Below are 26,603 nucleotides of genomic sequence, written 5' to 3' on the forward strand. Positions count from 1 at the left end.
ACCAGCAGCTGCAAAAATTTTGGTTTACAACATGCTTTTGAAATTATTTTGTTTGATAAAATCATATCTGGTTTTCACAGGTAATCAATTTCACAATCATGAGACTACATGGCTTCATTATGTGACAAAATATCACATACAAATAAACCAGACAAAAATACTAATGTATCTACTCACCGTGGTGCTGCAGTATAACCTGATGACTTAATTTTATTATGGAAAACCAATGGCTGATCTTTCATTGTGCTTTTCACTCCTATAGTAAAAGAATTTAATTTTCATTAAAATTTTTTAACTTCATATTTTTACAGTTGAGGTAGATACTTAGTTAAGCTAGCACTGTAAAAAATTTGGTGTCTCCTTATGTTACAAAGCACATTTATGACCAACCACTCTAAAATAATAATGAGATAAATATGAACTGAAAAATGAAATATGAAATATTTTCATATGAAATATAAAACATTTTTCATATTAAATATGAAAAAACCCACCAAAGCAGGTAATCAAAGTTAAGAAAGAAATGATTAATTATACAGAAAAATATATTGCATTTTGTGGAAAAAGAATGACTTATGAAAAATTTAAACATTCTACACTCTCTTTGAAAATCCACAAAAAGTTCTCAGAGGATTGTTTCTGAAAGAAGAAAAATACATTATTAGAATAATTTTCAATACAAATACATATGTAAGATGAGAAATACTACTAGAAGTATAAAATTCTTCCTACTAATATAAAAATATAATGCAATATATATTTAAAACAGAAATCAATATATTGATTGTATTAGGCACAAGCCAGTTGTGAGTCAGTTACTGTTATTAAAAATATAACTTTATTAATTCCTTTCAAGACTAGTTTATACTTACCAAGTGTTTTACTAGCAGGTTCTTTCATGTTTTTCTTTAAACCTTTACACAATGGAGAATTTGTCAATAAAGAACACCTAAGTTATAAAACCAAGCACAAAAATCAATCAATGCAATAGACAAAAGCATCAAGTTAGGAAATGGTGTTAAAATTCCTTTTCAGTGTGAATGTGTGTATGTATATGTGCAATACCAATGAGCTTTTCATAAACAGAAATAAGGCATAGTGGACTAGTTATCAGCTCAGATTCCCAGTAGTACAGATGAGCCTTGGCCCTGACTAGATTCACAGACCATTGTATTTACATGTTAAGTCCCATTTCTGTGAATATTAACTGATTATTTTATTATAAGCACTGAAAGCTGCACTTCAGTGAATATTGTATTGTGCTTGATCAACTTGATAAACTTCTACAATAAAATGACTGGCTTGGTAGATGAGGGGAAGACAGTGACTGTTGTCTACTCTGAATTCAGTAAGGCTTTCCACACTGTCACCTATAAAATCCTCATAGAGAAGCTGATGAAGTATGGGCTAGATGAGCACACAGTGAGGTGGATTGAAAACCAGATGAACGGCCAGGCCTAGACAGGGATGATCAGTGGCATAAAGTTGGAGGCCAGTAACTAATGGAATACCCCAGGCATCAATACAGGGTCCGATTGTGTTCAACATCTGCATTAATAATCTGGATGAAGGAGCAGAGGGTATCGTCACCATGTTTACTAATGACACAAAAACTGAGAGGAGTGTCTGATACACAACAGAGATTGTGCTGCCATCCAGAGATATATCCTCAGGCTGGAGAAATGAGCTGACAGCAACCTCATGAAGTTCAACAAGGGAAATGCAAAGTTCTGCACCGGGGGAGGAACAAGCCTATGTACCAGTATATGGCTGTAAGGAAGACTTTAGAGCCAGGCTCTGTGCCCTGTGAAAGGACAAGAGGTAGTGGGCAAAAACTGAAATACAGGATGTTCTGTCTGAACACTAGAAAGCACTTTTTTACTGTGAGATTGACTGAGCACTAGCACAGGTTGCCCAGAGAGGTTGTGATTTCTTCCTCCTTGGAGATATTCAAAAGCCATTTGGATATGATGCTGGGCAACTGACTGTAGGCAGCCCTGCTTGAGCAGGGCAGTTGTTGGACAGATGACCTGCAGAGGCGCCTTACAGCTTCAACTATTCTACGGTTCTGTGATTTCTCCCACTCAGTACAACTAAAGCATGACAGGAAAACAAGTAAAATAAAACCACGTCAACAAATAGCACTATACAAAACCATCTGATGCACTTCAGTATCAGGAAAAAAAATGCATAATCCAACTCAAAGAAAATTTAGTTATTCTGTACCTGGCAATAACTGATAGACTATTCTTGTTTCCATGTAGGAGAAAATCACTTTGCTGACTTCTCACCAATGCAGCAAGGTTAACTTCAAACACAGCAAACACATCTTCAAACATTGAGGTGATCAAGCATAAAACCTGCACCAGTAATTATACCATAAAATAACACTACATTTCCTTCATAATTTGAGCATCAATACTGAAGAATTTATCATAGAAAATTAAATCACTTTCTATCATTTATGAAAATTAGTCAAAAATAGCCATTGTTTTAGTCTTGCAGAGCATTAAACAGTAAAAAGGGGTTAATGTTGTCCTTCAAAAATATGCTTATGTTGCTTAAATATGTGTCTTAACAGACTTGCATACATAACGGTCACAGAAATTCCATTACCTTCTACAAAAGAGATACTTCTGCAGTAAGGGTTGTGAAAAAAGAAGCACACATGGAAGAAAGATAGGTTTCAGAGACATGCTGAGAACATGCTAAGAGCTGAATTTAAAACAAAATCCTTTAAAACCAAACAGTGCTATGTTAAATATGCAGAAAGGCTAAGATCCAGCTCAGTTCTGTAGCAAAACTGTAACATCAGAAATGGAGTATACAGACAAGAATGCCTTTAATTTCCTTAAAAGAATTTTTAGTGACTTTCCACAGAAATTTTCCCACAACTCAAATAGTTTTCACAGATTTCTTGGAAGGATTCAGAAGCAGTTCATCCTAACATTGTTTGAGAAACAAGTTGTAACAATGCTTATATCTTTTTTTTTTTTTTTTCATAAAAGATTGCCTCTGCTCCCATGGTGATCATTCTTGACATTCAAAATCCACACTAAACACTATAAAAAACAGTTCACCTTTTGCTTATTAATCACTTTGGACAGTACACAAACTGTGAGAGCTTTAAAACTACCCAGCTATTAAACTAGTAGATTCCATCAAGAAGAATCAACCTTCTCCAGAGAAACTACTGTGTAATTCATATCAAGCAAATGTGTACATGAATCTTGTAACCAAAATGTGTAATTAATATTTATTAAAAATAACTGGAAATGTAAACATTCATTAAAACAATGTTTACTGCATACTGACCTTTCCATTAACTGCCTGCCTTGTTAATGCACACGATCTCGCAAATCGAATGCTGAGGTCACTGTAATCTTTACCAAAAAGAACATAGTGCTATAAAATTGTATTTGCATTTCAAAAGAAAAAGCTATCATCTCTAAGACAGGAAAAAAAAATTACTCATACTAATTTGACACCACCACAATCCAGTCTTCAGTGTATATCCTTCTAGCTTACCTCCACATTTTAAAGTAGGAGTAAAATAACATTCTTTGTATTTAACACCCATGAACTTCAAAATCAAATAAAAAATCATTGCTACCCACTACAGAAATCTAGTGCTGACAAATTCCCTGACACAAGTCAGCAGTGCCAGAAAAACATACAAAAAAGAATTAGAAAAAATATTTGTAAAGAAAACCACTTAGTTTCTACTGTATTCTCCTATTTCACAAACGAATTCTTACATTATTTATATCAGATAACAAAGGAAAGCAATTACATTATAATGTAGTCAGATATCTTATAATCATACCTTTGTAAGATAAAAAAGCTTCTAATTCGAAGTTTCCCAAATTAATTATTAACAAGCCAGTAGAGCTTCCTATCCAAAAATAGCTAGTATTCAGGGCAGAATGTCTACTAAAAAAGGAAAAAAAAATTATCTGAGTCTGATAAAGAAGCTTTTGTTATTACTATACAAGACACAGCAATTGGGGGTTTTAATACTTGTTACCCAGTCCCAGTACAACAATAATACACCACACCAAAAAAAAGATTACATTTACAGCATTTTTTAAAAATCTGTAGTTCAAAGTAAAAAGTCTTAACCAAAATTGGTGAATCTTTGAAAACTAAGGACACAATCATCGATTTTATGTAAATGCTCATGGCAAGTCTAAAACAGCATAGGAAATACACTTCTTCCAAAATTACTGTGGTTTTTAACAGTTGGAAGATGCTATAAAAGCATGGTATACACAAAGAGTAAAATCAGAGAGGCAAATCCATATATATTTTTACTTTTACCACCTGTAATATGAAAACACAAAAAGCAGTGAAATTCAAATGAGTTTGTACATAGTTAAAGTCCAAGAGGAAAACCAGCACAAACTAAGGAGAAAAAAAAAAAAAACCAAAAAACAAAAAACAAACAGGCAGGCCTGGAATGTCTGTCTCAGTCTGTGCTTAGTGGCAGTAGTATTGCTGTTAGGTAATGAAATCCAGCCTTCACAAACACCACAGAGTGGACCAACTGGTTATGTTTTCAGTCAACACCCTCACAGAAGAAAAATATTATCAAGCATAAGATGATTATAACAAAAGAACAGCTGTCATTCTCAAAAAACTAAAAAATGTTTTGATGACACAGTAAATAAAAATTAATATTAACATTTGAATAAATTTTCCAAATAAGAGTGAGTAGACTTATCAGCTTGATTGGTAAAGTCAGACCACAAGAGTTGAAGTTAGGGTATGGAAAAACTTAAAGCTAAAACTTGGCATGAAATGACTCAGCACAGTGGCTCAATAAAAAAACCAGCCAAACAAGCAAACCCAGAAACAGTCAAATACATTAAAAATCAGACTGAGAAAGACATTTTCAGTTCTGGTTTGTGATACTTTCATGTGCTCTATATAGTTTTATTTGTGGTTTGCACTACTTTGATGCACGGCAGTAACAGACTGATTTAATTTGTGATTTCTTTGAATTATTTATAAAGAAGTTGCACTATCAAGTTATTATTAACAACAATATCAAGTGATATATACAGGAAGCTGATCTCACGTCCACTTTAAAATAATAAAATTACATTTGCTGTGATGAAATTCCTCAATGTCAAAATGCTTAGGGAAGTATGACACCCACAATTTTTTGGAAATCAGTGTTGCAAAAATGTTTCATTGTTGCATTTCATGGCAGGCAGGAAAAGTGGTAAATTGGGGACTGCTTAGTTGTTCAGACAAATCTGAACCACCTGCTAAAACCAACACATGGTAATTTAAAAATTAAACAGAAAAATACTTCTAAATTAAAAACTCTAAAACCAGAAGATAGTGGAACTGGGTTTGTAGTAAGAATTTAATGGTCATGGTTGTTTATAAGCAGAACAAAACCTCCAACTGTGATGTGATAGCTGTAGATGTACAATGCCGGGCAGTATCAGGTGGGTATTGGAAAGTAATGTTATCTCAATTCAGAAAATTATTTCAATTAACCTATTACTGTGGATGCATTTTGGGCAACCATGTCCAAAAAGAGCATTAAAAAACAAAGGAGATTGAATTTCAGAAAAAGTTCACAAGCAAATGTTTAAAAAGTTACAGAAAACATGCCTTATACAAGGTGCAAACTACTTTATCCAGAAGTGAAAAGATAAGTTGTTCATGAGCTAAAATTTGCTATGCAAGGAGGGAACTTGATAGTAGCTGACTCTAGACTATCAGAATAAAAAACATACTAAATGCCAATAACTGTGCATGAAAAGAGGGCAATTCAGATTAGAAGTCAAATGGAATGAGTTAGTTGCTGGAACAACTCAACTGGGGACATAGTGGATTCTTTATCACTGAAAAATTAAACATCTTTAAAGATGTGTTGTAGTTCAGATCAAACCTATAGTTTTAAATTAAGACAAAGTTTTGATGATTTGAAAGTGGTATTATACGAGCAATAAGACTAATTGACTGTAATAATCCATCTTCTGGCCTTAAGAATTCTGACATTTGTGGTGGTTTAAGCCCTGCTGGGACTGGAGACCACATTGCCGTTGCTCCTCCCCAACCCTCAGCCAGTCGGGCTGGAAGTGAGGCACAAACCCCAGGTTAAAATAAGAAGAAATTTAATACAAGAGTGTAATAATCAATCTGAACAACAACAGTAGCAATGATAACAACAATAAACAGCAATAACAGCAAACAAGACAAAAGATATACAGAGAAATACCACAAATGGTTACGGACAGCCCGCTGCTTCCCGCGACCAAAGCTACAAAGGAAGAAAATTCCTGCGCTCCCGTACCCGGACCTGAGGTCAACATGGTGTGAATAACCTGGCTGGAGATCCCTTCCCTCTTCTCTGCTGGGGAAACTTAACCCTATCCTAGCTGAACCAGGACAACATTCCATTAAAGTATGTCTCAGTACGTCGAAAAAATCACCACTTCTTTCCTCAAAGTGGTATTCCTTCTGAAAATGAAGGTTTCATGAAAATAACTCTTTGTTAATAATTACTTGAATTTGACATAAAGACAAACAAAGTTCTCCAGAACTGCAGGATACTTTTCTTCTGTTTACTGAAATCTGTTTATATACCTAAGCAGAGTATTAATCAGTTATACCTGTACAAACCACCATAGGGCAAAGTGTAGAAGAGTTTCCTACAATGTGATGTGGATGAGAAATTTATGCAAATGTCAATTGTAAATAACAACAAAACCAAGTTGTTCTATGAGACAGTTCTTGTGACAGTATCCTGAACAGATTCCCAGGTGCTGGATAATATGGTTAAACTTCTCTTCAGGAAAGAAATGAATTATAAGAATTAATTTAGATATCTCTCCTCTACCTGGCCAAACAATTCCATGGGAAGGAGTGAAAACAGCATGCTTTGAAATGTCTGTCTCTCTGACAGAAGTTTGTCAAGAACAGGTTATGTAGTTCAAAAGTTATTTAAATTTGGAAGGCAAATTGACACAGGCACACAGGACTGCATGAGACATTTCCTTAGGAAAGCAAACTAAAAATAAATTTGACTTTTTAATTCTAATTGTCTTCTTAATTATTTTAACTGATTTTCCCTGATCAACTGGTATCAATAGATATTAAAATGGATATTCCCAATGCCATTTTTATAAAATTATTTTTTAGACACAAAACCAGTTTTAATTTTGTATCAGTTTGTGTACATTATCTGCTGAAGAGTAGGCCACCAAAACTTGCACATCACTAAATACATTCTTTGACTTTCTTATTGCATTGTTAAAAAAAATAGTAAGTTGCAGTGAAAATAATCCAAGAACCAATAGGAACTCCTAGGAATAGATTCCAGCCAAATACTTGGTGGTATTTTAAAGGACTTACATGTTTTCTTCATTATGGAAACATACTAGAAAGTCACAGTGTTCAATGAAGAGGACAGGCAATGATGCTTCCACTGATCCTTCTGGTCTCACATTGTTTGTTTTGCAAAGCTTGGAAGTATTTTGCCCTTCACCTAAGAAAGACAATCAACAATACTAGCTATCAAAAAACAGTTAAAGAAAGGAAACTGATAGTATTTAAGAGGGAACTGGAAGTAGTAGAAAAACATAAACTAAGACCACACTCAAGAAGTTTCTATTTCAAAAGATCCTAAGAAACAGACCTCTTGAAATATCTTTCCTCATTACTATGATATTTTTAGCACCATCTTCTTTCAAATACTTAGAGACAAAATCCAAAGAGCTTACTTAAGGAGTCTGAAGAATTTAGTTGCGTTCACCTTAAAAAGTGACTCTGAAAGCCATATTCCATCAACCCTTAAATGTACTGGATACCTCTCCACTTAGCCTGATAATTCCCTTGACACTAAAGTTACGACATAATTCAAAAACAAGATGGAAAGCCACCTCAGTTTCATCTTCCCAAGGAGTCTCCCATCAATTATGCATGCGCAGCTCACACTAGCACTGGATTCAGCATTAGGCACAGAGACTACATCATTCTCTTTCAAACATTCAGAGATAAAAGTGACATCCATATATTTTAAATAATAACAAGAAATGTAACAAGTCTTTCTCATTAGGCTAGGACCTTAAGATTATTGAAGCTGGACCACTAGGCAGCTAAGAATACAACAGTCATTGGAGCCAGAAAAAAAGCAATCAAGGGAAAGTAGATCTCCCCTTCCCTAAAGAAAGCTCCCTCTTTTTTGCCTTTAGGAGGACCTCAGCTCACTTCAGCTAGTGTGCAGGTAGTCTGAATGCCTCATTTGGAAACATGGAATCACCTTGCTGAGGCTACCAGTGCAGTGTTTAAAGACTTATAAGTACTCTGCGTTATACCACTAGAAATACCACAGCCAGGGAAATATCATATCATGGAGGCAGTGGTATGGATACAAAAAAAAATAAATAAAGAGATTCCTAGAAGCTTTAAAGGTAACTGACAAATGGTACTCCACTTAGACAATGGATGAATTTTTAGGCTGTGATTCTGCTCTTACTGAAGCCTTGGGCAATGAGTTCAATAAAAAACAAATGCTTAGCTCACATCATGCAATGTTTTATAAGCAGATGCACTGGCCAAGATTTTATTACAGACATACATGCATAATTCTTTCCAGATATGCCAATACCCAACTCCATATCAGCTTCAGCAAGAATTCCATGTCACAGTCTGATTCGAGATATGTCACATAATTCTTTCCAGATATGCCAATACCCAACTCCATATCAGCTCGGCAAGAATTCCATGCCACAGTCTGAAACTTGTAACTCTACCACTTATAATAAATTCTCATGGTGTAAGAAGCGCACCAATCAGCAGCCAGTAACAACTAGAAAATACCATACAGTATTCTAGAAGCACTGTGCTACCTCTTTCTTTTCCAGATTTCCACATTTTATTGCAGAATTTCTCTTGCTCTTTCTTTAAGTTGATATGTGTTACACAACGGTAATTATGATCGCTGATTAAACTGAAGATCCAAAGCTGCAAGAAAAAGAAGAAGCAATTGCAATAACCTTCTAACACCAAACGTAAAGCTTACGTGAATACAAACTGAAGGTACAATATTTTAAAATGTTAATGAATTTTTGTATCTGGAATCTCACCTTAGATCAGAAATTCAATTATATGCATTTCTAAGATTATCAAAGGTTATATTCAATATTGGCAAATCATCAATTTGAACTGCACATCTAATTCCCAGATTTATGTCTTTGAAAAAAACTCCTCATAGACTATTTCCCACAATTAAAAGTCACAGGAAACCTGCACGTAATTGCTCATTGAGTCATGTACATTAATTTCATTTATACCTTTCTCTTTTTAGGCACCACTATAGTTACACCTTTAATTTTCTTCACCTTTCACTGAACGGCAACACTGAAGGAAAACAGCTGGAAAATCTCATGTAAATATATTCATAACATTATATTAAAGAGGCAGTGAAATGCATATTCACTTTTATCACATTTTGATCAGAATTCCAACATGCTGAAATCATAATCTCTTCCATTTACTGTCATGTGTTTCATTCCTTTGCCAAATTAGGAGAATTCTATTTTTCACCTATTTTCTTTTAAAACAGATATATTTTTAGCCTCTCGGAGTACTCTTCTTATATAATTACTGATTGTGCTCTTAAAAACTATCTTGACTTTCAGAAAAAAGTTTCCATTTCATAATATAGGTCATATGTACCATATATGGTTTATGTTCAAAGTATCTAATTATGCTTACTAAAATAACGGTTGCAACAGTTGAAAACATGTATGCAGATTGTGAAGCTTTTGTATATACAGATACATTAATAATAGCTGACTGTTTTGATATAGATAGTAAGTTTAATGTGTAATTCTTACCGTTCCCTCAGCAGATCCAGCGATAAACTGTTTATTTTCTTCATCAATTAGCAGACTTAGCAAAGGAAATGCTGATTCAAAACAAGACAAAATTATTTCCAGAGTACACACAAATCAGATATTTAATTAAAATACATGATTCAAAATTGAATCCTCCTATTCATAAAGATGGGTGAAAAAAACCTTTATTGCCATTCTTAGAGTTTTACAACGCTTTGTGTGCCTTAGCCTTTGTGTTGCTAGGGGCTTTCCATCTGCAGGTCTGTGGCCTGCCTTTCACCCAAGCTGATGTGGCAGTGGTTTTCTGCACCCTTCCACCCAAGCCGCTGTGGCATGGTTCTTCAAGCCCCTGTGGCAGCAGTTTCCCCTTGTTGTTCCCATGCTGTTAATCTCATGGCCTTGCACCTGCAAACCCTGAGATTGCAGTTAAGGCAGGTTTTCAAGGGAAGCAATTGCCACAGGCAGCCAGCAGGGAATCAACCCTTTTTCTTCTCCTTTCCCACCATGTGGTTTTAGCTTTTAGATTACATTAGGTCATGCAATAATATGTAAACACAAATCTTAACAACCAATCTCCATGCAGCTTGTACCCCCAAAGTGTGCTCCAGTCACCACTAACAGCACCACAAGCAGGAACGACCAAAGGGGAGTGTGAGCAGGTCCTGATGAAAACTATATGGTTCCTGTAGGAAAAGTGCTATTGGAGGAGGGGTCCCTGCTGCACTGGAGACAATGCTTGCCCTCCTCCTCTTCTCTCCTTTTGCTCTTGTCTTTCCACAAAAGTAGCTTTTACCTTTAAAGTCAATATATGCCCTAAAATTCAGACACTGTCAATAAATCTACATATTGTATACCTAAAAGTATCCTTTTGTGTCATATACAAAACATGAAAGAAAACAAGCATACACTACTCAGACAGTGGAACTGCACCTACAGAACAAGAGAGCTCCATTTGCATACTCATTTACATGCACACCCTATACAAAAAGAGCTGTTTATGAAAGTACACTAAAACTATCTACCCAGAAGTAAACTTTAAAGCAAAATATATTTACTCTTGGCTTTAAAGGATATTTACTACTACTTACTACTACCTAGTCTACTAGAATTATTTTCACTAAATCAACTAAATACTTCTATAATTTTATATTATTGTTTAGAAAGATGAATTCGTTTAGAAGAGGCTATGAAAAAGTATATATATATAAAAAAGAAAACTTACTCGTTAATACTCCTGACTGATATATTAATTGTCCGGCAGAATAGTCCCACACCTTTACGAAGAAAAAAAAAAAAAAAAGAGTAAGGATAGGCATCTTCTTAGATCTTTAAGGAAAACACAAACTTCAACGGCCATCGTGCCATGAAAAGCAAGAAATGCAGCCATTGAAAGTGATGCAATATGTTGATTTTTTTTCTAACCACGAAGGACTTTGTTTAATTGATAAGTATCCATAGTGAAAAAGGTGAAACTCACCTGGTATGGATACACAAAGTAATTAGAAGTAACCGTTATCATCTTTGCTTAGGTTGATCTCCTAGTGACTTAAGTTAATGAAAAGATATACTTGAACTGGCTCTAGATTTCACACAAGGAGATTGCATAATTCCTCAGTTTTCATATTGGGCTCTGGCATAAAAGATCATTAGTAATAATAATTGTATTTACTATGATCTATAGACCCACATGTAAGTCAGCTTTCAGTATTAACATGACCATTTCTAAGTGATGCATTCTATGTTTAATAGTTGATTATGAAAACCAAATAAAACCAACTTTTTCCCCTCATGTTGTTACTTCTATGAGCCTTCCTCTCCACAAGTACTTCCACTACATTTTTGATAGCTATCACAGCTGGGGTTGAAAAAATCACAGCCAGACAGCTCCTGCTTTCTGAATATGGCTGTGAGCCTTTGTTTAATTCCGCCTTTCTCTTTGTTCGTTTCATTTCTCTGAGAATGTAAACATCATTCCCCTGGAAATCTGTTTCCTAAGACTGTATTTCACAAATTTCTCTGAAGAGATTCTCATCTGGTTTACTTCTTTAGCCAAACAAAAGGGCTAGGGGAGCATAAGATTTTGGATGCTGCAAGTCCTGCAATCACAGGAGCCAACTATCACAGACTCCAGCACAGCTGCCATCAGAGCAGACCTACAGAATCAGGCAGAGAAAATAAAACTTGATGAATTACTAAATTATTTGAGAGACTTGCAAAACATTTTCATGTGATTGTCATTTTAGTCCCAACATTTATCAAGGGTAAAAAGCCCCAAAACAAACAAAAAACCCCCCAAACAAACAAACAAACCTCCCAAAAAAAACAAACCCCGAACAACCAATTATCCATTAGGATTTTGTATGATTTATCAAGTCTTCATTAAATTAATATGAAGAAGCATATAGATCTTTTCCTTCAGTAATTTTAACCTTGATTTAATTTCTTAAGTCAACATAAACTAAATAAGAAACAATTAATCAGAAAGTCAGAATTATTAATCTCTCCCAAAATTCTAATTGAATTTTTGCACTTTTTTTGTCCAAGACCAGCACAAAAATCAAAATTGCATTTTCTCCAGAACAGAGTTACATAAAGATTAAATTTAAGGAAAAACAAAACAAAGCAAACCAACATTTGATATTGAAAAAATTAATTTTACTTAACCTTGTAGAACCAAATGTTGGGCTACATTTAAAATCTTACAGATGACAATCAGTAGCAGAATAAACTGTATCTAATCAAGGTACCCACCCCAGTATCTCCTGGAAAATACATGTGGATTCACTCAAGCTCTTTGTTTCCCCTTACTGTCTAAGTGGTATTCTATCATGGTCATGTACATCAACAGCAATCCATGGTGTCATACAAAATGCTGTCTGGCAAAAAACCTACCACTACGCAGTGACCCATCCATTGCATGCAATAACCCAAACCAATATTCCCAAAAGGGAAGATTCTCATCAATGTCAGCAGACTCAAAGTGAAATACTTTCATTCAGTTCAGCATATCTGAAACATTTCAGTTACAGCCAAACTGATCAAAATATTTTCTTTCCATTTTCCAGATGATAATAATAACCGAAGTTAACACTTCAATCTAGGAAGTTTTGAATTTACAAAACCTGCATTGCCCTTCTAAAAAAAGAGTCATTATTTTTTTACAATAATTTCCCGAGCAATTCTAAGAACAATGTTCTGATCTCTATAAAGTCAAACATGGTTTTTACTTAATCATCCAAAAATATTTAAAGGGAAAAAAAAAGACTATTCCACATATTCACTAAATTATATTGTTTTAAGTGCAGCTCTATAATTTCCTTGCCTTAAAGGTTCTGTCTTCTGACACTGATATAAGCATAGTTTTCTCCCATGTGCAAAACTCGGCAGCAGTCACTGGAGCCATGTGGCCACGCAATTCAGTTAGTATAGCTTCAGTCTGTGATTAGTCAAGTCAAAATAAAAACAGATTAGTTTTCAAACTAAAAATGACAGTTATATGTTTTAATAATTAATAATGGTTGCTAAAAATTGTCAGATTTTGATTCAAAATATTAATTCAGCAAGATTTTTCTTATTGAAACTGCAGCCCTGTACATCATCCTGCTGGCAAAATCACTACACATTACATTTGCTTCTTCAGAAAGAATGATAGTTTTTCAGATGTCCTCAGAACATTTTCTTCTTCTAAGTTATTGAGATATTGTTTCATTTCAACTTTTTAAATCTAGTCTTCTATCTGGTGTATGATGTATTATCAAGCATTAGTGCGTACTTATTTTCATCTATGAGAAAAATTAATGCTTTTGCTTAATTATATGGATATTTCTATTGCATGATTTTATCTGAAAGTAAGTTAAAGAAATACCAGCACCATGGCTACAAAGAATGGTAGCTCACCTTTGCACTTAATATGTAGATCCGATTTCCAGCACACACTGCCACTTGTTGATCATCTGGACTAAATCTTACATGAAGCACCATGCCCAAAAGAGTTCCTACAACAATTCCTCGAGGTGTTAACCCTGCAGCAATTTTATTGTTATTGAGAGTCAATGAAATATAAAACTCTGGTGTAGTGAGATTCTTAGAAACTTTGCATAGCAGTTATCTAACCACAGAGCTATCCCAGTTTCTGTCAGGAAGATGTACAGAACAACCCACAGTTTAATTATACCAGGCTACTGGAAAGCAAAGCACAGAACTGTGCACCAGCGGGATTCTTCCATCTGCCTTGTTGCCTAGACATGATCTGAGATACTAAGTGCGCCCATTAAATCATACTTCCATCGAAGACTGCCAGGGAGAGTAGGGTGATGTGCCCAAAGAACCCAACAGTGCCACACTCATTTTGGACACAAGAAATCCCGACAGAAGCCCAGAAAACCAGGGGTTAGAAAAATACTTCTTCCAGAAGAACATCCCAACCACTCAGCCATCAAGCGAGGGGGACTTTCATTCTCTTGGTTTTAATTCTTCTGTGGGAAAGAGCTGAAGGAGGAAGTACACCATCAAATATCATGACAGAATCAGATGATAGATTAGCTTTGAGAATAGGCTCATGTTTCATCCCTCTCTTCACAGCTTCATTGTGGCCATCTCACTGGTTCAAGCAGGCTGGTTTATGCAGATCCCTATTTCATGATGATACCTTTAAGTATGTGAGGAGATTTGGGACATCTCATTGAATTTTAAGATTTCATAGGCAGCAAATTAACTAGGATACAGGCACAACTATACATGTCCTCTTCTAGGTTTTATTTTAGATACTGTGGAGTGCTTCTACAATTGATTAACATGTCAAAATCTACCAGGATAGAGAGATGGATCACACAAAGAACTCCTTAACTACCTCGATACCATTGATAAGAATATGGTCAGAGAAAACATGCCTAGACCGTGCAGAGCACAGTTTAGGGAAAGACTACACAACAACTGCTGAAGAGCCTGTAGATAGAGAGAAAAAGAGAAAGGAAAACCTGGCCCTCAAATGTCTTTATATTACAATTGCACATACTCTTTTTCTGTCTGCTAATAACTGTCTATTTCTAACTTCCATTTTTGTTTCCTCCAAATTCAGAGCCCCATTTTATGCCCACTCTCTGAAGTACTCTTTGATTCGCTATGTTACACTTTCATAGATTAAAATGTAATAATGACATTTATTATAAAAGCACGTAAAATGTTCACTTCTCTTTTCAACATTAGTTTTCATAATATGTAGATTTCCAAATTCAGCGTGGAGTAGAGTTCAAGGGACAGCTCTCACACATTAAATCATAGGCAGATCTCTGACTACAGATAACAAGGAGAAAACTTTTAATAGTGCTGGACAATGCTGTGCAACTCTTAATATTGACACTAAAGGGGGACTGTAATAACTCTCAATTACCATGCCGTGACAATTTATTTTTGACAGTGAGCTGTGACTCTGGGGGTGTTGCTCTCTTTCTTTCTCTTTTACTATTCCTCTACTTTCCAAACAATTTAAGCTTGAAGAGGGAGTTAGCACTGCTCCCTAGAATCTAACTCTTGGTTGAGGCTCCAAACCGAGATGGTGGTCAGGATACTAGAACTTCTGCTTTCTTTGTGCGATGTCATTATAACTCTCTCACTCATGCAATCTCCTCACAGATCAGATACTTTCATTGCTCCCACACACGCATGACAACAGTGTTCCGGACAGAGGCAGAAGGAGAGGCAGGACCAGACAAAGCAGGATGTAAAACCCTCGTTCTGCAGGCATTCCAGAAAAAGTAGCATTTATTCCGGCATTGCATGTTTAGTTGTGCCGTGGTGCTATGATTAAAATCTGTCCTGTCTGGGTTGTTCCACGGTGGTTGAACGCATCTGCCCTCGCAGCGGTTCTCTGCGTTTCCCCGCCGGTTGCGGGCACCGGCCGGGTCCCGCGCAGCACCTTGGCCAGCTCCCGGGGCCGCCTCGCCGCCACCCGCCGCCGCCCCGGCTGCCCCGGCCCAGCGCAGGCTCCGCCGCGGCGGCTGCAGCCGGCCGGGGGCGAGCGCGGCGGCCGGGAACGCGGCCGCTTCCGGGAGGGGACGGCGGCCAGAGCGGCGGCACTGCCGGCCTGATCCAGCTTGGCGTTGCCGAAGAGCAACAGAGAAAGAAAGAACTGTTTGTCGCGGTTAGGGTGAGATGGGGAGTCTAAACAATCTTAGATTGATGGTGCAAGGCCTGCGCAAAAACAAGGGGAGGTATATGGGACTGTTCGAAAAAGACATACCAGGTGCTGATAATGTTGCTAGGCGACTATCTCCTAGCCCAAAGAGAAGTTTCTTATGGTCCTTGAAGTTGTATGTTCCAGCAACAAATCACCCTAGATTCTAGCACAAACTGGCCTGGCGGTTTGGCCAGGGCCCAGGGAAACAACTGAGGCTGCGCAGAGCGACAGGGTGAAAAGTTCATCAGCGAGGAAGAAGAGGTACTTCATCTTTACGACCCCTCCCCAGGAAGTTGCGACCCCAGCCCGGAGATTGAAGAGCTCATCGCGCAGGCGCAAGGGGAGGAGACCTGATTACCATGAGAAGCGAGGGGAGGCGGGGGTAGACTATGTATATGTACAGGCGTTTTATGAATATGCACTATTCTGTAACATATAAGCCGGACGGGAGCTGCAAACGAGGCGCATGCTTGTGGTGGAGCGATCCCCCATGCGCCCAGCACTGAATAAACATACCCACTTTATAACTCCAAAGTTATAGAGTGATTTCTCCGCAAAACAAGGGCTGCTGAGCCTGAGCGGCTAAGGCACGCCACTCACGAATAATATTTTTATGGAAGTAATATTGGAGAAAATGAGGTGTTTGGGGGTTGTCTTCTAAGGTGACGGTTGCTCAGAGACTGTCTGAGCATTGGTCTGCTTGTAGGAGGTGGTAAGCGAGTGCCTCTGCATCACTTCCTTTATATATATATGAAATAGGTATATGTTATATAATACTCTACCTTCTTGCACCTTCTGTGTGCATTCATCAAGATTCCACACGATCACACGTTCACGAGAAGCAGAGCAGACAAGAAGTGGATTGGTTTTATGTCCAAATGACACCGCAGAAATTGAGTGACGATGTCCTGACAAATGTAATGGCTGACAAATGTAGATAAAGAAGAGTAGAGTGAGTCACTTCAAACTAAGATTATGAACACAAAATCGCAAATGGATAATGTGCACACAATTTAAAAAACAGTAAATTTTCTTTGTTGTTTCAAAAGCACTTGACTACAATGTATCTGTACTGGGTTTGTCTGGGATGGAGTTAACTTTCTTCACAGCAGCTTGCATGGTTCAGAGCTTTGGATTTTGTGAGGAAAACACGATCAATAACATGCCAGTGTTGTTGCCAAACACTGCTTGCAGAGCATCAAGACTTTCTCCTTTTCCCAACACTGTCTCAGCGCTCCCAACTCCAGCAACTAGGCTGGGAGTGCACAAGAAGCTGGGAGGGGACACAGCCAGAACAGCTGACCCGAAGTGGCAAAGGGATATCCCCTACCATACGATGCTGTGATCAGCAATAAAGCTGGGGTATAGGATGAAGAGGGTGGGGGCCGGGAGGGTTGTCTTCTAAGGTGGCCATTGCTGAAAGCCTGTATGGGGCTTGGTCTGCTTGTAGCAGGTGGTGAGCAGCTGCCTTTGTATCACTTCTCCTTCTGTCTTACCTTCGCTTGTTAAACTACCTTTATCTTGATCTGTGACTTCTCACTTTTGCCGGTCCGATTCCCGCCCCCACCTCACCGGGTGAGTGGGAGGACTGGGTGGTGGTTTAGCTGCCAGACAGCGTCAACCCACCACCACGGTTTATATTATTCTCATCACCATAACGACGCTCATAACAAATGCTAGTACCTTCCCAGCATTAAAGTGAAACTTGACACTCCTACACTAGCCTCAAATATTTTGTTTCCATCCTCCTTTTCAGTCTCCTTCTGAAACAGCAGCCTACGAAGAGAGGTATTCTGGTTTTACCTGAGCAGCCTCTGTGTTCCAGATGCACAGCTCATTGCGATCCAAAGGGAAAGCACAGCGATGGTGACTCCACGCCAGCTGAACAAGAGACTCCGACACTTTGGATTTAAACAAGTGTTTTACGCAGACTACGTCAGCACTGCCGCCTCCTCCAGCAGAAGGACGGTCTCCGCCACTTTCCATCCTACGGCTCAAAACGGCCCCGCAGCGGAGCAGCACAGGGGCCCGGCTGCGCCCCCACCGCGGGCAGCCTGCCGCGGCGCACCCTTACGCGGGGAGCCGGGGGGGGGCCGCCCGGCCCCGCGCCCCCAGGACGAGGCAGCCCGGCCGCCGCGCTGCCCGGCCCCACAGCCCGGCCTCGGAGCCCAACGGGCGGCCCGTCACCGGGGCAGAGCCGCCGCCGCGGGTGCCCGAGCGGGACGAGCCTCCCTCCCCGCGCCTGGGCAACGGCCGAGCGCGAGCCCGGCGGCCCCGCCGCGGCCTCTGGGGCGCCCAGCGCGGCGCAGGCCGCAGCCATCGGCGGCAGCCGCTTGCGGCCGTCCTCAGTCCCGCCAAAACACGGCGGCGCCGGCGAGGGGCGTTCGCTCCCCGCAGCCGTACCCGGGGCTGCACAGAAAGCAGCGCGGCCAGCGGGTGCATTCGCCCCCTCAGCTCCGCTGGCGTGTGACCCCACCTGGAGCACTGCGTCCGGCTCTGGGGACACCAGCACAAGACACACGTGGACCTGTTGGAGCGGGTCCAGAGGAGGCCACGAGGATGATAAGCAGGCTGGGCCACCTCTCCAACTGGGAACGGCTGAGAGAGTTGGGTTTGTTCAGCCTGTAGAAGAGAAGGCTCCGGGGACACCTTATAGCAGTCTGAATACATAAAGGTGGCTTATAAGAAAGATGGAGAAAGTTTGTTTTACCAGGGCATGTAGTGACAGGACAAAGAGCGATGGTGTTAAACGGAAAGAGGGTTGATTAGACATAAGGAAGAATTCTTTACTGCGAGAGTGCTGAGGCACTGGAACAGGTTGCCCAGAGAAGCTGTGGCTGCCCCCTCCCTGGCAGTGTTCAGGCCAGGCTGGACGGGGCTTTGAGCAACCTGGTCTAGTGGAAGGTGTCCCTGCCCATGGCAGGGGGGTTGGACTAGATAATTGTTAAAGGTCCTTTCCAACCCAAACCATTCTGTGGTTCTATGATGCAGTGGGCACAGCACGAACCAGTCCATGACAGCATGTGGAGCAGCATCACTGAGAAGAGAAACAAACCTCTTGCTCTCACCAAGTTTATGGATGATGCCAAATGGGGGGGTGGGGGGTGGGGGTGGGGAGTTGGGGGCATTCACCACAGTGTCAGGCAGGACTGTCAGTCAGAGGGATTTGTCAAGCAGGAGAATCAAGCTGATGAGAATCTCGTGGAGTCTAGCAAGAGTAAGTGCAGAGTCCTGCATCGGGCAGTCACCCCATGCAAGGACAGGCTAGAGGATGGCTGTCTGGGAAGCAGCTCCATAGAAGAGGATCCAGAGATCCTGCTGGACAAGCTGAATATGAGCCACCACTGCGCCCTTGCAGCAGAGGCAGCCAACTGCATCCTGGGCTGTATTACTAATAGAGAGTAGCCAGCAAGCCCCAGGAGTGATCCTTCCCCTCTATTTGGCACTTGCAAGACCAGATCTGTCATTATTCTGGGCGTTGCCCAGATCCCGGCTAGTCCGACACCGACAAGTGGTGCCCCGTGTGACCCCTACAGAAAACTGAAGACGACCGCAGCGTGCTTGTGTGCGAAGTAGGAAAGTGGCGTCTGGACTTCAATATTCATTTAGCTGGTAAGTACCAGACAGCAGCACCCAGCTTTGGAAAAGCTGCCGGCATACGAAAGAGCTGAAGAGGTTTTTTCTTTAAGTATCTGGTGAATACCAGACGGCAGTACCCGACTGTGGGAAGCTGCTGGTTTCTTTCCCTTAAATTATCCGGTGGGTGCCAGGCGGTGGTGCCTGACTGTGGGAAGCTGCTAACATACAGTTCTCGTTTGCTTAAATTGTAAGGGGGTTTTTTGTTTGTTTGTTTTCTTTTTTCTCTTTTTCTCTTAAATCATGGGGCCGGGGTTTTCTAAGAAATAAAAACTCGTATATATACAAGTTTTAAAGCAGCTATTGAACGCTGCCCAATATTCAGTAACAGATGATAAACTTCATGAGCTACTGCACTATACCTTTAAGTATTGTACCTGGTTCCCGGTCAAGGAAACTTTTGAATTAGCATTATAGTGGAAAGTCGGACAGGAGTTTAAAACTAATGAAGACCTGGGGAGTACATTGCCGACCTCTGTCTTACTTACATGGCGATTGATTTACATGGCTTTACAACCACTGATAGAAAACATACCAGAACCTGTCGGTACCTTGTTCCGACAGGAGAAAGAACTAACTCCTACTGCTCCCCGGCAGAAGCAAGCAGGGATGAAAAGGTTAAAGATGAGAAATTACAATCCGTACCTCCGGATTTTCCACCTCCCCCACTGGAGGCATTCCTGGTAGAGACTCAGGGAAAAGGGTCTGGGTTAGAAATATGTTTTAGGGAGAGAATAAATAATGGGGACCCTGTGGCGTTTCAGGTAATTTTAAGATCTAAGCAGCAGGCGCAGCATGAGTCCCTGCCATACCAGTTTTTTAAAGAACTATATAAAAGTATTAATGAGAACGGACTTTGAAGCTTATTTGCAACAGGTATATTGGAGGCGATTGCTCATGGGTATCAATTGGTTCCATGAGATTGGCTGGCATTTATAAAGACGGTATTAACGCTGGCACAGTATTCCATCTGGAAAACCGAGTATGTAGATCTCTGTACTCAGCATTTGTGCCCCCCCACCTGCCAGTGCGGAGTTGGCACTTTGTCCTTGCATCCCCTCCACACCCCCCCGCGGGTCAACCGCCTGCGGCTGAGCCTGGCACCGTGCCCGTGCGCCCGCCTTCCCCACCTCCCCCGAACACCAGAGGCGGCTCCGGCACCGAGATGCCCAACCGGGGGCTCTGCCGGGAGCTGGAACACAGCCTCAGCACCCCAGCTGAATGCACAGCTAAAGGTTGGCTTTCTCAAGTACCGTCCGCAAAAAGACCTGTTAGAGCCATTACAGGACTCCACTCAGGATAAACCTCTTGTGGATCAGTGTGCTACCCTGGTAAAGAAAGGACGAGAGCTATGTCAAGCAGGCCCCACAAACTGTGGATGCCCTGGTTGACACTGGAGCAGAGGCTTCCTTAATATATGGGAACCCCAGGAAAATTGAAGGACAACCCGTAAATTATCACAGGTTTGGGAAGAAAACAAATTGAAGCTGTACAAACACAAATAGAAATTAAAATAGGAAACCTCCCAAGACAACTGTATTCAGTCATGACTGTCCCCATTCCTGAATATATAATAGGTACAGACATTCTAAAAGGACTAACCTTAAATCTTTCTGATGGTCAGTATCAACTTAGAGTTAAACCCTATATTAGTATCAGACCTGTGACAGTCAGTAGAGTAAAAATGCCTCCTGTGCAGATTCCAGCTGCAACTGAGTCACAATGAAGCAATATAGAATTCTGGGAGAACATGAAGAGATATGGCAGACAATTAAAGATTTATTAGATGTAGGAGTTTTAAAGCTAACCACCACAGCTTGGACCAATCCGATATGGCCTGTCAAGAAAAGTAACGCATCCTGGAGAATGACGGTGGATTTTAGAGATGGAAGGTGGCAGATTTACAACTATTTTTGCAGCAATGGGGAATTCAGCATAAGACAGGTATTCCTCATAACCCCACAGGACAGGCAATAGTTGAACGTGCACATGCTACACTAAAAGCTTTTATTTTAAAGCAAAGGAGGGGGAATTCTCTGGACACACCACATAATCAGCTGGCGATGGCTTTATATACTCATTTTTTTAAACAGAAATCGTTTTGCCTTGACAGCAGCAGAATGTCATTTTAGCACCACAACAGACTCTATAATTAAACCACAGGTCTTGTATAAGGATCCCAAAGGAGACCCGATCTGGAGAGGACCAGTAGATTTGCTGGTATGGGGGCAGGGGCATGCTTGTGTTTTATCACCCATAGGTCCTTGGTGGATACCAGCAAGGAAAGTCAAGCCATATCATGAGCTGGAAGGAGCAACCCACCAACCCAAAGCCATAGACCCCTCAACTGATGAAGCAGGAATCGACGCGCAGGCTACGTTCCCCTAGGAACTCGGAGACTGCAACCATCACTTGGTGAAGTCTAAAACAACTACAACAGAAAGCAGAAGACATGGTGGCAGCGGTGGGATCCCGATGTACCAGTAGCCAATAATGACACACAGTGGACTGGAGGAGCTTGGCTTCCTCCTTGAGACACAGAGAATCAGTCATATCGTTTGAGTGTCGCCAATATAGCATTGTATGCGGATGCCCCCATGTGTGTATGTCCACAGGAGGAGGGGGTGCATGTGTGCCGCTGCAGCCACAACAGCACCTGTATTTTAGACTGTCTGTGGAACTCATCCATATATTTTGCTGGCTGGAAAAGAGGCACAAATAAGCAATAGTACTGGTCAATATAAGATCATCATTACAGATCCTCACTATTTTAGTTGTCTATCTACGGAAAATGCATCTAGCCATAAGCTTACAGTAATTTTTCCTTTGAGATACAGATCTGAATTTGTAGTACTAAAGTCTGGATAATAGGCCTGAAAGAAGTTGACCTCTAGATGAACATTATAACTAAACATTATTCCATTATTAGTATTTGTTAATTAGTAAAATCTGTATTACCATTAGCATTATTAGTATTTGATCATTACGAAGTATCTAGGCTTACTAGTCACTAGTGAAAGATGTAGCTTAGACAAAATGTAATAAGGATGAAATGCTGTGAGAATGTATCCAACTTTCTTTGTTTAGCAGTGTTAAAGATTAAGAACCCAAGTGTTTGACCTTGTTAGAAACTCCCTTGGTTTTCCCCCTCGAGTCCTGGCCAGGCTTTGGGTGGAATCCAACAGGAGGATGAAACCAGATGTTTCTGATCAAAGAAAATTGCAAGTTATTCTGGCTTTCTGTTCTTGGTATATAAGGCTGGACCGGCTTGCTACGACTTTGGATGCCTCACCTACGGATGGACGCACTGCGTAGGATTTCACACTTGCAGGGAAAGGTACTCCAAATCCTCACTGCAACCGGGGCTCCCCAGCATCTGCAGATCTGGATATTAGCACCCCATTGTGTAGTAAAGATTAGGTGCATTTGCCTTGTTTAATTATACATAGTAATATGTAAGTGTACTATTCTGTACTTTTCTTACTGCTTATTTTTGTAGTACTTTAATTACTGGTAGTGGAATCAGCCTACTCTTTTCACTATGATGTCTGAGTTTAATTAGCATCCTTGATCAGCAGAACAGAATTATAGTTGCCAGTCAACTTTATGCACCCTTAAGAGGATGACTCTGAATTGTCTCAAGTAAACAAGCAATCTGCAACCACAAGTTACCAAACTACATAATTCATTACAGCATGAATTAATTGAGGTTCAGAAATTAATGCATGATGACATCATGAGAGAGTTAGGTGAAAGTTTATCATGGCTCAACCCTAGGTCTGCGGGTGTGAACCTACGGATGTGGGTTTTAGCAGGCCTGAGATGTTTTACAGGATTTGCCATCCTGCGACGTATATGATGCTTCCTGTCGACAGTGTGGAAGGCCGAACCGCAACTGAGTGCAATGACTGCCATGGAAACGAAGGTATAAAACAAAGAAGGGGAAGATGTGGGAATTAAGATGTGGTGGTTAGCAAAATGTAAACTGACCTTGAGGGTAGAAGAATGATTGTGGATAACTGAGGCAACATTACGTAATACTGTGTTGTGTGAAAAACAGCAGTAAAAAACACCGCCTGCAGAGTGTGGTGAGCACGTAAGCAATAAACAGGCAAAACCTTAAGGTCACTAGGTTGTAGAAGTGAAAACAAACCTATGTAAACAGGTAGTAATAAATTGGGAGCTGGCACACAGTGCAGCCACATTTTCTCTTGGCAATGCTCCCCCTTTCAACAAACTGGCATGAGTTTGTCATTATTCTGTGCGTTGCCCCAATCCTGGCTGGTCTGAGACCGACACACAGAATCTGCAGGACTGCATCCAGTTTGGGGGTTGTTGGTACGAGAAGGATAGTGACATAACCAAGATAGTCAGGGGGCTGCAGAAGGTGTTGTAAAGGGAGACTGAGAGAACCGGGCCTCTTCAGCCTGGAGAAGAGACAGCTGAGACCTTATTGTTGCCTACAACTACATAATGGGAGGATACAGGTAAGATGGAGCTAGACTTCTCAGAGGAGCTCAATGATAAGTTGAAACCTATGAAAATCCAATTAGATGTCAGGATTTTCTATTTATTTTTTTTTAGTACTATGGGAGTGGTTGAATATTATAACAAGTTTCTGAAGAGAGGCTGTGGATCTCTATCCCTGGAGTTGTCCAAGAGCCAAACAGACATGGCCCTGAGCAACCTGATTGAATTAGACCTATTCTGAACAGGAGTTTGGACTGGAGGAGTCTGGTCCCTTTCAAACCAAGTTTTATGATTCTACGATCAAGTTTTTGATCCACACCAACTTAAACCATTTTGATGCAGATCAATCTGTGGACTCAATATCTACCTCAACTGTATTTCAAACAGATACTTTCTACGGGAATATATTTCTGTGTCTCCCTGTAATTAACACTACAAGCATTTTTGCCCTATATGAGCATCTAATATATATTACCATTGACAAACAATCTCCCTGTGTTAGTTTTGTCTGGAGAAAGTACCAGTTCCAATTCTCCGTAATGTATCCTTGTGAATTTCAGTAAAGCCACTGTATTGAGCACCAGCTGCAGAGAGATAACTCAGTGACAGTATTTCTTTTCTAAACTGACTCATGGCTGAGAATACTAGAGAAAAATTTTATTGGAATATGCTGATGACAGTTTTCATGAGTGTTAAAGGCATGAATGTGTTATGACAGTTTAATCATCAGTAAATAAAGATAAGTGCTGATACAGAAAAAAGGGGGCTGTTCAGACAAGCAAACAACCCCTAGGAGTAAAAAACTTGTCCTGAAACATGTTGTGTCTTTTTCTGTAACTGTTTCTAGGCAGTTTAGTACATTTTTTCCCAATTATTTTTACTGTAGTTTATTTTTGTCTTTCAATGTTTGTAGCTACAGTACTTTCAACAACCATAACACCCATAACAACTAGGGAACTAGTAGAAATCCAAGGAAGTATCAGAGGTCTTGGACTGATTTCCTGATTGATCAAACAGGAGTTAGAACACTAACTCCTGCAGACGGACCCTGAGCCAGTAAAGTCAATCTGATGGAGACCTGTCAGTTCAGACAGGTGTGGACCCCCACTGCTTTTTGCTTTTCTTCTCAGTGGCTGAGACACCAGTCATCCAGTATCATGACAAGATTTCTGCCCTGTTGGGACATGGTGACAGTTGCACGAGAACACCAGTGACAGATAATTGCATGGTGAGAAATTTACACCACACCACAGCCCCATGAAACACACCTCATGGCGATGTCCCGTTTCTGTGCAACGCAATGCTAAAAGACCTTGGCCCCAGCATGTTCCCACAGCTTGGGTATCCATCCATTTCAAATGGAACCGACAGCCACATGAAAAAAAAAAAAAAAACAACAACAATTTTAGGGAATTTTAGGGAAACAGCAGTTCCTTATCATGTTTTTGTGTCCAATATTATATTTCTATTGGTCTCAATATTCAATCATTGTAAGAACAACTTTAAGCCATTTATCAGTTTTTATAATGTGTTTCATGCAGTTGATAAGCCTGTTTATAAGATTGAAACTGATTTTAATAAAGCTCAACAGAATCCACATTTGGTGAGTTTATGCAGAAGCCTGTTTGAGGTAGGAATGAACAGAACAAGTTACATGGGTTTTATGAAATTAGAGAGCTTTGACCACAGAACATAGCTTGTTCTGTTAATACAGGACCCTTGGGGTACATACACAGACTCTCTTGAATCTCTCTGCACACAATAACACTCCCTACAGATTTTCTTTCAATTTCAATCCTTTGGTCTTGCTTACAATTTTAAAGAGCTCAGTCAAGTTAACATAACCGTGTTGAAATCAATGGGTATTCAAAAGGGATTTTTTTTTTTTTTTTTTTTCCCCACTGTGTTTTTCAGTTCTGTGATTTTAGGTTATTTAGGCTGATAGCCACATAAGCTGTCACTAATTGCTGAAGGGCAACCTATCCTCCAGTAAGCGTATTACATCCAATTTCAGTGCAGATAAAATTAGATTCCTCCAATTTTAGGATTTCATTGTGAAAAAACGCTTAGCGTGTTGTAGAAAAAAAATCTACATACTCAGTCAGCGTTTCACCATCCTCCTCAAATGTGTCATCCTCCACTCAGAATTTACAACTAAGCAAATCTTACTTCACGGGACCTCCAAGTGTCCGGTGCTCCGAAGCCGTTGCCGAAACCAGGGCGACCAAGTGCCCCGACCGGACACGGGAGCCAGCGCCGGCGTGGCCTGCCCCCGGCAAAGCTCCCACCCACCCTGAGCCTCACAAGCAGCCAGCGGGATCCGCCACGGGCCGCTGCCCTTCCCGTGGGGGCCCCACCCCAGGCGCGCCCCGAAGCCAGAGCACGAACCCCGCCAGTGCCAGCTGCCGCGGGCACGGCCACCGCACCCAACGGCCGCGATCGCCGCCCTCCCAGCGCACCCA

At 40.4% G+C, this 26,603-nt stretch overlaps 1 protein-coding gene across 1 annotated transcript in view; it reads right to left on the bottom strand.

Annotated features, from left to right (window-relative positions):
- Positions 1-18,021, bottom strand: part of WDR27 (WD repeat domain 27) — a 122,926-nt gene extending 104,905 nt beyond the window's left edge. Inside the window, exons 1-13 of the mRNA XM_074925102.1 lie at positions 17,839-18,021; positions 16,818-16,959; positions 13,758-13,882; positions 13,183-13,296; positions 11,083-11,134; positions 9,861-9,931; positions 8,871-8,985; positions 7,375-7,507; positions 3,827-3,930; positions 3,316-3,383; positions 2,227-2,360; positions 873-949; positions 178-256 (exon numbers count right to left, since the gene is read on the bottom strand). Coding sequence (XP_074781203.1) covers positions 178-256; positions 873-949; positions 2,227-2,360; positions 3,316-3,383; positions 3,827-3,930; positions 7,375-7,507; positions 8,871-8,985; positions 9,861-9,931; positions 11,083-11,134; positions 13,183-13,296; positions 13,758-13,882; positions 16,818-16,959; positions 17,839-18,021 — 1,397 coding nt within the window. The remainder of the gene's footprint in view (positions 1-177; positions 257-872; positions 950-2,226; positions 2,361-3,315; positions 3,384-3,826; positions 3,931-7,374; positions 7,508-8,870; positions 8,986-9,860; positions 9,932-11,082; positions 11,135-13,182; positions 13,297-13,757; positions 13,883-16,817; positions 16,960-17,838) is intronic.
- Positions 18,022-26,603: the final 8,582 nt, after the last annotated feature.

Source organism: Athene noctua, chromosome 1 (genome assembly GCF_965140245.1).
Source record: "Athene noctua chromosome 1, bAthNoc1.hap1.1, whole genome shotgun sequence".
NCBI lineage: Eukaryota > Metazoa > Chordata > Aves > Strigiformes > Strigidae > Athene > Athene noctua.